The sequence below is a fragment of the Ambystoma mexicanum genome, chromosome 5q (assembly GCF_040938575.1).
Source record: "Ambystoma mexicanum isolate Mex_15411 chromosome 5q, UKY_AmexF1_1, whole genome shotgun sequence".
Classification (NCBI taxonomy): Eukaryota; Metazoa; Chordata; class Amphibia; order Caudata; family Ambystomatidae; genus Ambystoma; species Ambystoma mexicanum.
The window spans coordinates 1,352,826,423-1,352,842,384 of record NC_090933.1 but is presented as its reverse complement, the minus strand read 5'-3'; the positions used below and the strand labels follow the sequence as shown (position 1 = coordinate 1,352,842,384).

Genomic DNA, 15,962 nt, shown 5'->3' with positions numbered 1-15,962 from the left:
ATCCCCAAGGATATCTTCTGTGGTTGACATGAGCCCTTCCCTTTCCACCTGGCTTCCCCAAGGATATCTTCTGTGGTTGACATGAGACCTTCCCCTTCCACCTGGCCTCCCCAAGGATATCTTCTGTGGTTGACATGAGCCCTTCCCCTTCCACCTGGCCTCCCCAAGGATATCTTCTGTGGTTGACATGAGCCCCCCCCCCACCTGGCCTCCCCAAGGATATCTTCTCTGGTTGTCATGACACCTTCCCCTTCCACCTGGCCTCCCCAAGGGTATCTACTCTGGTTGACATGACACCTTCCCCTTCCACCTGAGACCCTCCCCTTCCACCTTGCCTCCCCAAGCATATCTTCTGTGGTTGACATGAGACCTTCCACTTTTTTGTAGTTATTTTCAGTTATCTGTCTGGTCTTATCACCCATCCGGATGGAATGCTTGATTCATATCAGCCATACAAGTCTCTCACTGACTCCCAAGATGTGTAGGTTATAGATGCGACTCTTAATACCCCGCTCTCTCTATTGGGAGGTCATCCAGGGTGGTTTTCATCTCACCCACGTCCTTTGCCAACATGGGGGAAATCTTGTGTGTGTCGGCCCCTCTTGAGGTTGTAGGGTCTGCTGGCTTAGCTTTCCTTGCTATTAGATTTTCACCCACAAACCTCTTTTCAAACTGAGTAGACATTTGTGTTTCTCATCAAATTCAAATATTGGCCAGGTCTCTCATTGAAATCGATTAGCAAATGAGAGCCATGAAGGGAGCCGGATCTCGCATTCTGGGATGCCGGGCTAGCTGCCGGACTAGCTGCCGAGCTAGCTACCAAACTAGAATCTGGGATAGCTGCTGGGTCAGCTGCTGGGCTAGATGCCAGGCTAGATGCCGTGCAGGCCTGCCGGGCATTCTGCTGGGCTAGAAACCGGGCTAGCTGCAAGCTAGATGCCGGGGTAGCTACTGGGGTAGCTGCCGGGCTAAGTGTCGGGCTAGATGCTGGGCTAGTGGCCCGGCTAGTTGCCGGGATAGCTGTCGGGTAGATGCCAGGGTAGCTGCTGGGGTAGCTGCCTATGCAGGCGTTTTACAATTCAGCTCATGGACCAAAGAGGATTTCTTACAATCTGTTTCTTTTTCTTTTCCTTCACAGCACATTCGTTGAAGTGCTACACATGTGAAGCAACAACTAACCTTGCTAACTGTAGGACCACAACCACCAACTGCTCATCAGCAAGTGCCTACTGTATGACAGTGCAAGCTACTTCAGTAGGTAAGAGATCACTAACAATGGTGCACACAGTCTTTATCATTAACAATGTCTGCATTTCTAAGCGCTATACTTGAGGATAGGTATGTAGGCACCCACTTCTCACCATATTTGTGACGGGCTGAAGATGGCACACTCTATTCTTTCAAATGGCGAGACCCAAAGGCTGAACATCCTTGGTCAGAAAGACTGTACAACTAAATCTAAAACCTGGCCCAAATTGGGATCGATCGGAGGGTGGGGGGAAGGGGCGGGGGTGCTATAATGCAACTCACTGGCTAATGCTATCTACCATGATATTGACGTCAGGTTCAATGTCAACACATTTGAATAGTTCACGCTCACCTTCAGGTCATGATGGAATGCAACGCCCTACCCAAGAATTACCCCCCCAGCCCATAGTCGACCTTCTGCACATCCTGAAGGAACCAGCACATGTATAACACAACATGGGTTTCAGATGTACATAACATAGAAGACATGTTGCATCCAGCATGACGTCAGAGCAAAGAGACTGTTTTACTGCTCGAGAAGTCATCCCCTGAATTCTTAATGGGACATATGTGTATGTTCCTGCAATCATGCAAAGATTTACCCATTCTCTGGATTGTCTTACAAGAATATATTTGTAACTTCTTCTAATTAAGCAACAACTCTCAAGTCTAGCTATTAGCACACCAGCATGATTTCCTGGGTGTTTCCAGGGCCCAATGTAATCAGGGGTGGACTGGGAACCAAAAGTGGCCCTGGAAAATGTTGTCAAAGCAGCCCCATATTTCTCCAATCGGGAGAGCGGAGCGTGTGATCCTAACCCTTCTATAAGGGGATTGGGCGAGTCCCCCAAAGGAAAAGTTGAATACCATTAACCAAAGTTCGTGTATATTAAGCATTTTGTAAATATATATGGATTAAAAAGGAATGTTTTAAATAAGTTCATGATCTCTCAAAGCAGATCTTCAATCATAGTGGGACAAAACATGAGTGTAATATCTGAAGAACAGTAAGAAACATATCAAAGAACACATTTGGATCCAGTGCTCCCAGATGTCTACAGCCTGCAAATACATCCAAGTCCCCCATCCCAGCTGTAAAGTACTCATGACATTGAAACCTCGATTTGCATTGCAAAGGCCAAAGAGGTAGATTTCAGAAACATCCCAGCAATATGAGTCCATTATCTGATGCAGCCCCTATGCCAATGGACTTTTAAAAGCCTCAGCTGCCTGCACCAAACAGTGCTTTCCCGTCCAGTTCCACCAGGCCCACAGTGAACAGGGCCGCTGGGAAACACCAGTCAGTCCAAACCAGAGTTTACAGGAGCCCTGCCCATGCCGCTTTTCTGTATTGCTTGTCAGAAGGTGGAGCAGGGTGCAGCCTGTGGATCTGCAATTCCTATTAACACACATTATCAGTACGGATAGAGTATGTGTTGGTGTCACTTCATCCGGCCAAAGGGCAATGCCAGTATGCCACTCTCAAAATCCAACCTCATGAACAAGAGCCATGTTACAAACATGACAGCAACAACACCCTACTTCATAGAATACACAAGCCATGACTGAATCCCCCTACATCATCGGCATACAAAGAGGATTCAACAGTAGTTAACCCGAAAGCACAAGTACATACAAGCAGAAGCAACCCTAAGATAAATGCAAATCTGTGATAATGCATTGAAAACAAACAAAAGTGACAGCAATAAATAACTATACGCAACACAGGATGGTGCACAACTGCAGGTCCACAAAAAGCAGCCCCTACAAGTTACACACACAATAACCAGCAACTACAATACGTAAAGCACACATATAGGCATTTAAATTAACAGTCTATGCAATTATGCTATCAACCGAGCCACCTAAACAGCCATCAGCTGAGTAGCTAACCACAGACACACAGTCTCAGAACAGCAGCCATCTGCAAGCATAACACTAGCTTATAGCATTACCTTGAAAAATCCACCACATAGACACACAGGATAGAACCTTATTTTGTATTTTTATTAAGGTACCTTAAAGTTAACCTCAAATAGCAGCCACCACCTAACCAACAAAGATGTGGGTGTAACAGCAGTGCCACAGCACACACATTGGGGACAAACAGCATGCCTTTGGCTGTAAGTTATACACTGAAGCGTGCAACCCAACTCCCAGTCTCCCTCCCTACAGCACGCACACACACACACATGCAAACCCAAAGGTCCTGAAATAATGCAAGAAACAGACGTCGAGTACAAGACTTCTAACACCCAACACCTTAAACAACTGTCTAGAAGCAGCAAAATGATTCACAGGGCTCCTTCTATCGGCTGTTGCGGAGAGCAAGTACACACTGCCATACCAACTGAGACCCCGCTAATTAAGATACATATCTCTGCTTCTGTAAGCTCTTTCAGTCGGTCATTACCTAAAGAGAAGATCCTACCTGCCATGTAAGCTCTTTCAGTCGGTCATTACCTAAAGAGAAGATCCTACCTGCCATGTAAGCTCTTTCAGTCGGCCATTACCTAAAGAGAAGATCCTACCTGACATATAAGCTCTTTCAATCTCTCATTACCTAAAGAGAAGATCCTACCTGCCATAGAAGCTCTTTCAGTCGGTCATTAAATAAAGAGAAGATCCTACCTGACATGTAAGCTGTTTCAGTCGGTCATTACCTAAAGAGAAGTTGCTACCTAAAGAGAAGTTCCTACCTGCCATGTAATGTCTTTGAGTCGGTCATTACCTAAAGAGAAGATCCTATCTGCCTTGTAAGCTCTTTCAGTCTGTCATTACCTAAAGAGAAATTCCTACCTAAAGAGAAGTTCCTACCTGCCATGTAAGGTCTTTCAGTCGGTCATTACCTAAAGAGAAGATCCTATCTGCCTTGTAAGCTCTTTCAGTCGGTCATTACCTAAAGAGAAGTTCCTATCTGCCATGTAAGCTCATTCAGACGGTCATTACCTAAAGAGAAGTTCCTATCTGCCATGTAAGCTCTTTCAGTCGGTCATTACCTAAAGAGAAGTTCCTATCTGCCATGTAAGCTCATTCAGACGGTCATTACCTAAAGAGAAGTTCCTATCTGCCATGTAAGCTCATTCAGACGGTCATTACCTAAAGAGAAGTTCCTACCTAAAGAGAAGATCCTACCTGCCATGTAAGCTCTTTCAGTCGGTCATTACCTAAAGAGAAGTTCCTACCTAAAGAGAAGTTCCTATCTGCCATGTAAGCTCTTTCAGTCGGTCATTACCTAAAGAGAAGATCCTACCTGCCATGTAAGCTCATTCAGTCGGTCATTACCTAAAGAGAAGTTCTTACCTAAAGAGAAGTTCCTATCTGCCATGTAAGCTCATTCAGACGGTCATTACCTAAAGAGAAGTTCTTACCTAAAGAGAAGTTCCTACCTGCCATGTAACCTCTTTCAGTCTGTTAACTATTTTTTGTTTATATTGTTGAGAATTTTGTTTGGGTGATTTTGAAAGAAGCCAAATACATTCCACTACAGATAAATCTCTAAATTACCATGGTTGCTTGTTTCCAGTATTTTCTGCTAGTAAGGTTCTTGGTGGTGCTACGTTTCAGAAGGGCATTGGGCACTTGACAGGCTTCGATGTCATCTGAAAGAGTACCACTCTGTTGGAGGATAATGTCTTCTGTTATTTCAGCGCTCTGAGACATATCGGTCTGTAGCGTTATATAAGAAATGCATTATTATTATTATTAATAAATCAATGAGTCTATAAAAGTATCATGGAGATAAACAAGCAAATGGAATTCGGGACTATCTCCCAGGCTGCATGGGGCTACCAATATAGTTCGAAGGGTACCCATGTGATCAGTCCACTGACGGAGGAAGTAGTCGTAAGAATAACATCCAGGGTAGGAACTTGCCGACAGGTGGCGGCCTGTGCAAGTTGAGTATTGATGAAAGTACAGAGGGGTCATTTTGTTAATAGTGGTAACTGTCCCAGGGGACCCCAATGTTAGCACATACGTGCTGTTGGACCCTTGCATGCACTTTATGACTTTTACAAAAAGGATTGGAAAATGAATGAGTAAGAATGTGTGAAATTGCCTTTAGTCTTTCATTGATGTCTCAGTTTTGAATACAAATAAAAATGCTGGCTGAAAGTTATGCTTTGTAGAGAGCATTTATTATGGTAGCCCATATAACCACGCCTGCTTTAACACAGGAATGAAAGAAGGCTGATTCCATAGCTTTACGCCTGCATGAAACTGCACCGGAAAACAAGGATTTTACCCAATTTTTTGTAACTGACTTCTTGGCTGGAGATCCAGCAAGTCCTCCTAAAAATGAGTTATTTGAGGTAGTAGTTGCTTAGGAGGAAACTCTTCAGAAGGCCTCTGAACTTAACAATTTAGTATATCTATCTTGAATTTGAACGGAGAGGCGCTGTTTTAGAATGTAGGAAGGAAATGGTTACGTACCTAAAAAGCATGATGCTGCTAGATAACGATACAGTTATTGTGACCTATATTCAAGCATATCTAAAACTGAATAGGTATGCCACTATTGGAATAATGGGGAAAAGTATTAAACAGCATAACAAATGGACATCCGGTATGATAGATGTCTAAATAATGCATCACAAAATAAGTTGAAATTCTGGCTTCAAAAGAAGATGCAAGAGTACAGCCGTGAGTCCCATAGTGTCGAATTATCGACTAAGAAAGTTAGTGGTTCATATTGTCAATACTGGCTGTCCCGGCCGACTAATCCTAAGTATATTGTAGCTTACCCTAATGCATATATATTTGGAAATGATCTATTATTGAAATTCAACGTTTGTGACTGACACATTGGAAGAAATAGGTGGAAGGCACGGGAGATCAGGCACTGATAAACGTTGTCGTTTATGTGGGTGTAATGTGATAGAGACTTTGAAACACCCGCTTGCTGTGAACGTTTAAACAAGATGTGCACAATGTGCTTAAAATCTTAAGATAATGCAATTGATTGCGATGATAGTTTTGAAAAATGGTCAACTTTTATGAAAGGCGACGACACCAATTTTATGTACCATATGGTGACATTTTATTTGAATATGCAGATGGTTTTTAAATTTTAGGATAAAATAGAAAGATTGAATTATGTTTTAGTATTGTCACCTTGATTTTAAATGTGTAAGTAGGCGCTGCTAATAGTTTATGAGTTACTTAAATTGCATGATAATCCGTATGTAAATTGTCAAAGGATTTTATTAGTTTGACATGGAATTTTATCATGTTGATGTGTATGTTTGCAATTTTATGTAGTATATACAAAGCCACTGGCTGAAAGTATATTATTAATAAATAAATAAATAAATAAATAACATTGAGTTATGGGCTCTCCCGCTGTGTTTGCCTGCACCAATTTCAGAAAATATTCCTCCCCTCCCCACTCTCCCACTTTCAAAATTCACCAGTCACCGCTGTTGATTTATGTGAAACTAGAAACTATTTGGTTTTCTGCCCTTCCAGAGAATACAAAGGAACTCATGCAAGCAGATTTTCTAAGGTTCATAAAGTGCTAACATGCCACATCCCAGTTACTAGGAGCTATCATTCTCAACATGTTCCCCACTGTGTAATTATGGCAGCATTTTGAAACCATGTATTCCTGCTTCTTCATGTGAATACAAAAAAGCATTATATTTGTAACAGTATAACATAGGGTGTGTAAGTGCACATTTAAAACTTTGTATCCACTATTTTGATAAACAATCCAATTAAACCTATCAGCCAGCACATGGATGGCAGCATTTAGACTCTGTGGCCTTCCACAGATCTGTCTGAATGGGTTCCCTCTCAGATCACATCCTTACACAATGAGGGCACATGGGGGAGCTTTCCTCTCTCAAATTATGCAAGAAAATACACAGAACCAGGAGACGTGGTCAGGGCAGGAAAGGGAAACCTCTGAAATACATTCTGTGATAGAGAGGTGGCCTCGTCTGACATGAAAGTCTAGGTTCCTGCGCATCTTTGCGGCATAGAGGGCTGTGATCCATGGAGTCTGCAAGCACTCGCCTTTAACCCTTCATGTCTTCATTTACAGGAGTAACAGCCGTCGCCAAGAACTGCAAAGTGGCCTGTAAGGAAAGCACGGGCACGGTGTCAGGTGTCCCGACCTCTATCCACTGCTGCAGCACAGACCTGTGCAACGGTGGGACCAGTGCAAGGGTCAGCTACACCATGCTCACCCTGGCAGCGGGGGCCTGCGCCCTCCTGCTCAGGGCCGGCCTATAAGGTAAGGAGGGGCTCGTAGGACTTGCTCCACTCTCACTGATGGCCCTAGGGTACACGCCGGACAATCACACGTAGAGCTGTGAGTCTCACAGTGACCAGGACCCATCCTGCTCAGGGCCGGCCTATAAGGTAAGGATGGGATGGTAGGACCTGCTCCACTATCACTGATGGCCATAGGATACAAGCCGGACAATAAGATCTACAGCTCGGAGTCTCACAGTGATCAGGACTCATCCTGCTCAGGGCTGTACTCTAGGGAATAGGGAAACCCTGCCCCCCCATTTCCTGACGGGCGGGGGCAGAGGCATGGCGCTCATGGGGTGCCACTCAGTGGTGGAGTCAGAGGCGGCATGGCAGACAGCCTCCCTCTGGCACCTTCTTATCCGCCCCCACAACTCCTTCCTGGCACCAAAAGCTGCCCCCGCCACTGGTCCATTGCAGCACCTCTGCGTCTCACAGCAAGTAGGGGTCCCCCTGGCATCAGAAGTAAGCAATTTCCCACTCAAAGTAGTGTTGTAAGGTATGGCGAGGGTGGCAGACCTACTCCCCTCTCCACTTTTACTGCTAGGCATGGCATGTTACAGCGGCAACCGTGGCATTGCACAGAGAGAAAGTCTCCCCTGGCATCAGAAGTAAACAATCTCCCACTGAAAGTAGTGTTGTAAGGTATGGCGAGGGTGGCAGACCTACTCCCCTCTCCACTTTTCCTGCTAGGCATGGGATGTTACAGCGGCAACCGTGGCATTGCACAGAGAGAAAGTCTCCCCTGGCATCAGAAGTAAACAATCTCCCACTGAAAGTAGTGTTGTAAGGTATGGCGATGGTGGCAGACCTACTCCCCTCTCCACTTTTACTGCTAGGCATGGCATGTTACAGCGGCACCCGTGGCATTGAACAGAGAGAAAGTCTCCCCTGGCATCAGAAGTAAACAATCTCCCACTGAAAGTAGTGTTGTAAGGTATGGCGATGGTGGCAGACCTACTCCCCTCTCCACTTTTACTGCTAGGCATGGCATGTTACAGCGGCACCCGTGGCATTGAACAGAGAGAAAGTCTCCCCTGGCATCAGAAGTAAACAATCTCCCACTGAAAGTAGTGTTGTAAGGTATGGCGATGGTGGCAGACCTACTCCCCTCTCCACTTTTACTGCTAGGCATGGCATGTTACAGCGGCACCCGTGGCATTGCACAGAGAGAAAGTGTGCATTAGAAGCACATTCACGGAAGTCCATTTTACTTTGAGTATTCTCATGGTAAACAATTCAATGAAGTGGGAAACACGTTTTTCCTATAATAAGGTAATATGGTCCAGAGGTATTCGGCCATACACGGCTCAGATTCGGAAGGGGGAGTAGCAGCATAGAGCAATTTGCTGTAGCAGTGATACTTGCTGAGTGAAAAGAAGCATTGGCAACACCATGAAATTGGGCTTTTGTGTAGGCATGGAAAAGGTACTTGCCAGGTATTGCCGTAATAGTATTAACTAGGCATTGATGGTAACAGGTGCAAAATGGTGCAATTACCTGGACATTTAATAGCTATACCTGGCATATGCCTAATACTTATACACAACCCAAAACTGTTGGCTTTGCCAGTGCTTGTTTTTTACATGACTTCAGTGAAAGACACGCATAGTGCTTATAATCTGAGTTGCTGAAGGCAAACCTGGTTATGACATTTTTATTACACCAGCAGTGAATTTACAGCCCCAATTAAGTTATTATTTCTCGGAAGACTGCTTTGGTAAAACACTGCCATGCACTTCAAGTGCAACGTTTGATGGTAAGGCGTGCTTAAAATGACCACAAAGAGTACCCATGAGAAGGTGGTTTGAAATGAAAAACTCAAACTTGAAAACTCTCCTCCTCTCGTCCTCTGCTCTCATCCTCACAATCTATGCATGTCCCTCCAATCCATATTTGCACCCGCTTGACCCTGCTCTTTCTCCTTCTCACTCTCAGCTACTTCTCCGCAATCTCTAAGATGCGGGAAGCCTGACTGCCCCCTCTCTTTGTTTTCCTCTCTCTACCTCAATATTCAATTTACCACCTGGGCTGAGCTGGGACCTATCATCTGGGCCATATTGAGGAGCCATGTAGGATCAGCACCATATAGAAATGTATATAGGTTCAACATAGGTATTAGAGGAATTACAACATGGTTAATAGAAATTCCAGCTCCCTTGCACACCAACATTATATATACATATTATAATCTATTCCCTAAGTGTATTTTTCCAAATGTATTCAAAATGGGATGTGGGGTCAGTCTAAACACCCCTAACAAATAGGGCATAAAGTTATAAAGCAATCAATTGTGGTATCTTTCATCAGATACCCCTGTGCCCTGCATGTCACAGTTACTGGATAAACCAGTCAGTAATTCATAACAAATTATAGATCTTTTTCAGTTTATTGAGAAGCCACCATGAACACGGGGCGTCCCCACCACATACGTGGTTATGCAACAAACTGTTTAACAGATTCTTTTTCTAGCCCTATCTCAGACACATATCATTCCCCTTGGATCCCTCACCCCTGAGCTAACAATGAGCCAAGAACCAGGTCGGTGTACGGGAAATATATTGGTATTTATTTAAATTAAAAGTAACAGAAATTAGCACGAAAATGTCAAAAAACACTTTATCCGTGGCACAACACAATCAACTTCTCTCAGCATAAATAAATCACAAAAGTGAAATTAAAAAGAACACAATCACAAGTCTTCCCTTTCTGCAAATTTCAATTCACAAAATAATTACACTGATCAGTCACAAAGGCAATTATTGTGCAATGTTGTGTGATTGTAATTTTCCTGCAGGCTTAAAAGGCGAGCAGTAGAATTTCAAGCTTGGTAATGATGATTTTGTCCACACTTTTGGTTTAAAATAAACACAGGGTGATTTATCGCTTTGTTTTTCAGACCCCCCGCCCCTTGCTTATGTCTATGTTGAGAAGTCAGAAAAATTGGAATTATTTGGGGGATTTTGGATTTCAGACCCCCCCCTTACTGAAAGACCTTTGTTGGGGAAAGTTAGATAAAAAGGTTGGAATGATTTAAGAACAAAGACATGCCCCTTCCTTAAGAAGTCGGGTTCAGCTGGACAACGAGGATTACCCAATTAATTCATAGGCTATACTTATCAGCGCACACTGGAAAGTGAGCTTTGTTAATTTCTAATTTTAACAAAATTCACCCTGTAGTGTTCTGCCAAATGGAGAATTAATTAAATTAATATTACTGGTTAAATAAGCTAAGAATCTACACATTTTTTCCCAACCACTCTGAAGTGAAAGGATTCAAGGCAAGCAGACTCCACCACCTTTTGGTTTCCCAGAGCTCAGTTCTACTTACATAGCAAGCCTCTGTTTAAGGTTCAAGAAAGCCGGCTGCATCTCAGAAATGTCTGGAAAGATAGGGCAGGGGTCTGGTCACTCCACTCTCAAAGATGGCCGCCCCTCTCCACCATAGGACCCAGTCAGCTTTGAGGCCATCCTAGGAAAAGACAGCTCCACCCAGATGTGCTCTCAGCAATCTCCTCTGGCGTCTCCTTACAGCTGTCAGATGGTATGTTTCAGCCTTCCCGATGGTCTGTCTCTCCTCTCTGTCTGTCCCTGTGTGTCTCCTTTTTTCTGTACCCTGTCCTACTGCAGTCCCCTTATATAGCAGCGATGACCACCAATTTTACAATCTTGGGGAAGTTCCCTGCAATAATTGCTGTCACTAGGATTGGACACTTACCCTTCTCTCTCCTCCCAAACCCAGCATCCAAGTGAGGAGGGTCTGGAGCAACATATGGCAATTCCCATTTGTAATCGCCCCTTTGTTCGCCTTTCAACTTTTTGGCACAAACTAGTTATATATCACAACTTCATAATTTTACTAGGAACTACCATAGTAAACATATTTTATGTTTCAGCTAATCATAGATAAGCCGACCACCAAATCCGTATCATGTAGCACGGCCATGTGGCACCTTTCTGCCCTTTCCATAAAAAGCACAACAGTTATGCATATGTACTTTAATATGCATATCCCTAATTTCATTTTCCACCCCCTCACCAACTCTCACATTTGGAACATGTTCAGATCAGCCAGAAACCTAGTTTAACTGCCCATTACAGTTCCAGGAGTCACAGGAATAAAGATGCATTTTATATCACCAAAATCGCCTGGAAATTACATTAAACAAATGGTACATAGATTAAATCCATCCGCCTTATGATGGCTGAGAAAAAGGCCTAAATGATAATAGTCCTTTTAAATGAATTGTGAATCTTCATGTGGGACAAATGGCCCTGACTCCTGCCTTCCAGCCATTTGTTTTCACTGTGTCAGCCTGTGCCTTTATCAGTCTCCTTTGTGTTGGAAGCTTGCTCTTTGAAGTGAGTGCCCCCACTTTCACACATATAAGACATGCTCCAGCCAAGGTTGTCTTTTTCTTGAAGTCAATGCTTTCAGAACCGGCAGGTCTGGAGAACACTGATTTTCGACACCTTTAGCAGGACATTTTATTGCGGTTTGTCATAAGATGGGAGATGTGACATCCAGGCTGAGAGTGGGAGTTTTCCTTGTGATGTTTTGCCCACAGCCAGCAAAAGGGACTGCCTTGGGCTGATATTTACCATAAAGACAAAGTGGTTCTTCAAATGTACCTGGAGTTTTGTAGGTGAAACATAATATGCATTTCTTTTGGTCAACCCGCACATCATGTTTTGTTTTCCTGACATTTTTCTGTGAGCAGTGATATTTTTTTCACTTTTACTTTTTAATACCGTTTTTATTTGCACACACCTGTGCAGGCCATTTTTGTTTTCAATATGTAAAAATCCTGTTTTCCATGTGACAGGGATATTTGAATCTGCAATTTTTTGTAAATTAAAATGCTGCTTATCCATTGGTAATGACAGGTAGGCCCCTTTCCAAATGGCTCTTTAATTTTACTTGAAAAACAACAACAAAGGCAAGGCCGTTTTTGTTCCAGTGTTTAAAATCTTTTTTAGTCATGTGAAAGGGACTTCTGTTTGGGGCCTTTAAATGCACCCCACAATCAGATGTCAATTCCAAAAAGTGTTAACACAGTCAGGATGGCCTTGTGTTGTAGTTCCAACGAGAAAGCCACTGCGTTTTGATATTTTCAATCTTGAATCCCTTTCCAAGACACCATCAATTCTCAGTCACTCACAGTCTGGGGATTTAAGTGTCCTCATACTTCATTCTTGCTCTAGGTTCCATAGTCTCCACTCTTCTACTTCTTAACGCACTAGACCCCTTCCTCTGGGTTTGGGGTCACATGTGTGCTTACAGGCTAGTCCGGGAAGATGGTAAAAACTAGGGCTGGTTGTTGAATTAAGCCCAGAGGCTTCTACCACAATGCTGGCCATCTGATCATCTCGATAGGCTGGGTGTGGCCGCCTCTCTCCCAATGGGGGTCCACAATGGCCTGTTTTTGCCCCTTTCATTTTATTTTACTCTTCACACACCTTATAACTTGGCAAACTGACCTATTCATTTGGCTTCTCATATCAGCTGTTTCCGAATGCTACTCCAATCCTCTCCCACCCACCACTGAGCCGTCCTCTTGCAACACTAACTGCGCATTTGCCTCCATCATGGGATTCCGCTGCGTTGTTGGATGTTCATCTCCTTTAACACGTTCTCAGAACCAACTCCCTACTTTCCACCATGAACAAACGGTCATCCCGATAAAGTAGTCTGGCACCTCTCGACCCCGACCATATCACTGTGAGCCGCATGATCTTCGTGAAACCCCACACAGCCCCTGTGCGCCCATGCGGGAGGCACGTGAAGTGCTGCATCTATCCTACCCACTTGAACTTCTGGAAGTCTCTGTCTCGCACACACATTGGTGCTGTCACGTGTTCATCCTCTAGATCCAGTCTTGCCATCCAATCTCCTCTCTGATGCCTATCTCACTGCAGGTGCACCCCTTCCATTCTGGAATTGTGGCACATCACCCACTTGTTGAGTTCCCTCACGTTTATCACTGGCCTCATTCCCTTCCCTTCTCTATGAGGAAGATTTTGCTATCGAACCACACAGCATCTTCCTCTGCGTGCTCTAACACCCTTTTTTTCCTAAGCACCTCTGGTCCTTTGTCTACCAAAAGGCGTTAAGGGAGGACCCGCAAAATGAACTCGTAATAGGGCGGTAAGGGATTACCGGTACCGGTGCCCTTACCGGTACCGGTAATCCCGTACCGCCCGGGTCGAATGTGTGGAAAGTTCATGTGTGAGTACCCTGTGTGTTTTCTGAATGTCAGTTGAGAGCTGATTGCCTGTGAGAGTGGGAGCCAGTGGATGTCTTCTAGGTCTTTCTAAGAACTTAAGTGAGAACTTACCTGCAGCTTGTATTCTCATCATCCGGACTTGAGTAACAAACTTACACTAAGCATGCCCTCACAGAGGCTTCATTAAGGACACATCTTTTCACACTTCTATGAACATTGCTGCTTGTGTTGCACTCACAGCTCCTATCCAATGACCCCCCAGGTGCATCGTGTTCAGCCCCCCTCCAAAGCGGTGTGATTGTACATCTCAAAGCCTTTCACCCTCTTTGCCGGATACACACACCTGACTTCCACAGAGGTCAACCTCTCCTTGAAGACTCCCTTTTACCTCAGGGACTCAAGGGAACACCTTTGGGTTCTTCCACAGACCCACGTCACATAGCGCTCTCTCATCTTCATCCTTGTGGTCTTCCTCCACTACTATGGTGGATGTTTACCTCCTCAACCAGGAGAATAACTGAGGGTGGGTTGGGGTATGTCAGTGGTTGTGGGAATGCCATGTTGTAGGTCAGTGAGTGTATTGGTGGGGGTGCACAACAACAGAAGGTTGGTTGGTGGGAATGACAGATCATATGTATGTGTGGGGGGAACAGCGGGTGGATGGGGGATAAATACAGTGGCTTAGCTATGACAGAGGGTGGGATGTGGATGTCTGTTATTGGGCAGAAGACTCTCAATGTGCCATTAGTTGCAGCCACGTGACTCTGCCTATGTTTGCTATTGTCATCCTCTGCAGTGGGACAACGTGTCTCTGTTGTGTTCTCTTTCTAGCGGTGGATGAAGCGTTTCAGTCACCCCTGCTCCTTCCAAGACCCCCACACGTTCTTAGGAATACCACCCACTAGATGGAGCCTCCAAGAAGGAAACACTGGATGCATAACTCGACCGTGATTTCCTGAGCCTAGAAATATCGCTCCTGACTCAGCGATAGAATGAATAATGGTACATAATGTGTGGCTGTATATTATTTATTAAATCAATCAATGTAGATAAGTAAAGACGGCCTGTTATTAAGATATTAAATAATCACTGTCTTCCTCTCACTCTACTGGCATCGTATATACAGATTGATAAATAATTGCTGTCATTCAATGACTGTTAAATAAAAACACGTAATACGTTTCTTCTCTCTGTATGTCTCTTATTCTATCTCAAGAATGCCTGCAATAAATTACTGGTGATGTTCTGTGCCTCAATGCTTGGGTGCAATGGGGGGGTGTCATATCACATCGCCAGAATAACAGCTATGAATTAAGGTTTGCAGCCATCCACTGGTGCTTTCTAAAGGTATTGAGCTCGACTACTTTATACACCCGCAAGAAGTGGAGGCTCCAACTCCAAATATCACTTTCTCTGCAGGGCCTCTTAGATGCACCCACGGAAGAAGTGGAGTCCTGCAGCCTTGGGATGTCTTAATCTTCTAACCCTGTCACTTACACACCTGTAGAAACTATAGTCTGCAAACACTTAACTGGGCATATGTTTTCTAAAGTTTGAAAAAAGAAATTCTATGCAGTCATTTATATACAAGTGTGAGTGAGTTTCTATAGGTTCCAGTCGAGGTAAATGCAAGACAGACTATTGTTTTTTTTTCCATAAGTCTTCTTTTTTCGAAATTTAACAACAAAAAATATTGTACATAATCTCAATACTCAAGTATAACAACTCAATGACCAAAACAGTAGATACACTAATTAGTATCCTACATCAAAAGCTAACTCTAAAGCAAGCGTCAGAAATCCATGTTTTCTCTGAAGAAGTGAAAGGGGAAAAGGGGGGGGAAGGCACTGATAAGAAAGGGTGCATTGCATCCGACATAGATCTCAAACTAACAATCATTTCATTTAGGACATGCATGTCATGAGGGGTGTATAGTACATGGGACTTGTCTGCATCGGGATTATCCATATAGATCCAGAAAAGGACCCCAGATCTCCTGAAACTTCTCCAACTCATCTCTATTCTCGTAAATGACCCTCTTGAAGTCTGAAAGGGTCAGTAAATCCTTGATCCACTCCTCTATGCACAAGCAATGTGGTGATTTCCAGGCACATAGGATCATTTTCTTCACCAGCGCGCATCCAAGATTTACCAGCATGACTGAAACCCTGCATTGGTTTGTCATCATCTAGAATGAATAGGGAAGCATTCAGTGATACATTAAGTCTC

At 44.0% G+C, this 15,962-nt stretch overlaps 1 protein-coding gene across 2 annotated transcripts in view; it reads left to right on the top strand.

The window, feature by feature from the left end:
* LOC138498720 (prostate stem cell antigen-like) overlaps positions 1-14,915 on the top strand; it is a 69,610-nt gene extending 54,695 nt beyond the window's left edge. The window contains exons 2-4 of one of the 2 annotated variants that reach the window (XM_069622361.1): positions 1,139-1,258; positions 7,295-7,486; positions 14,565-14,915. In XM_069622361.1, the coding sequence (XP_069478462.1) occupies positions 1,139-1,258; positions 7,295-7,485 (311 nt within the window). In that variant the 3' untranslated portion in view covers position 7,486; positions 14,565-14,915. Of the gene's footprint in view, positions 1-1,138; positions 1,259-7,294; positions 7,487-14,529 lie in introns of both variants that reach the window. The other variant, XM_069622362.1, reaches the window with a different exon arrangement.
* The last annotated feature ends 1,047 nt before the right edge of the window (positions 14,916-15,962 follow it).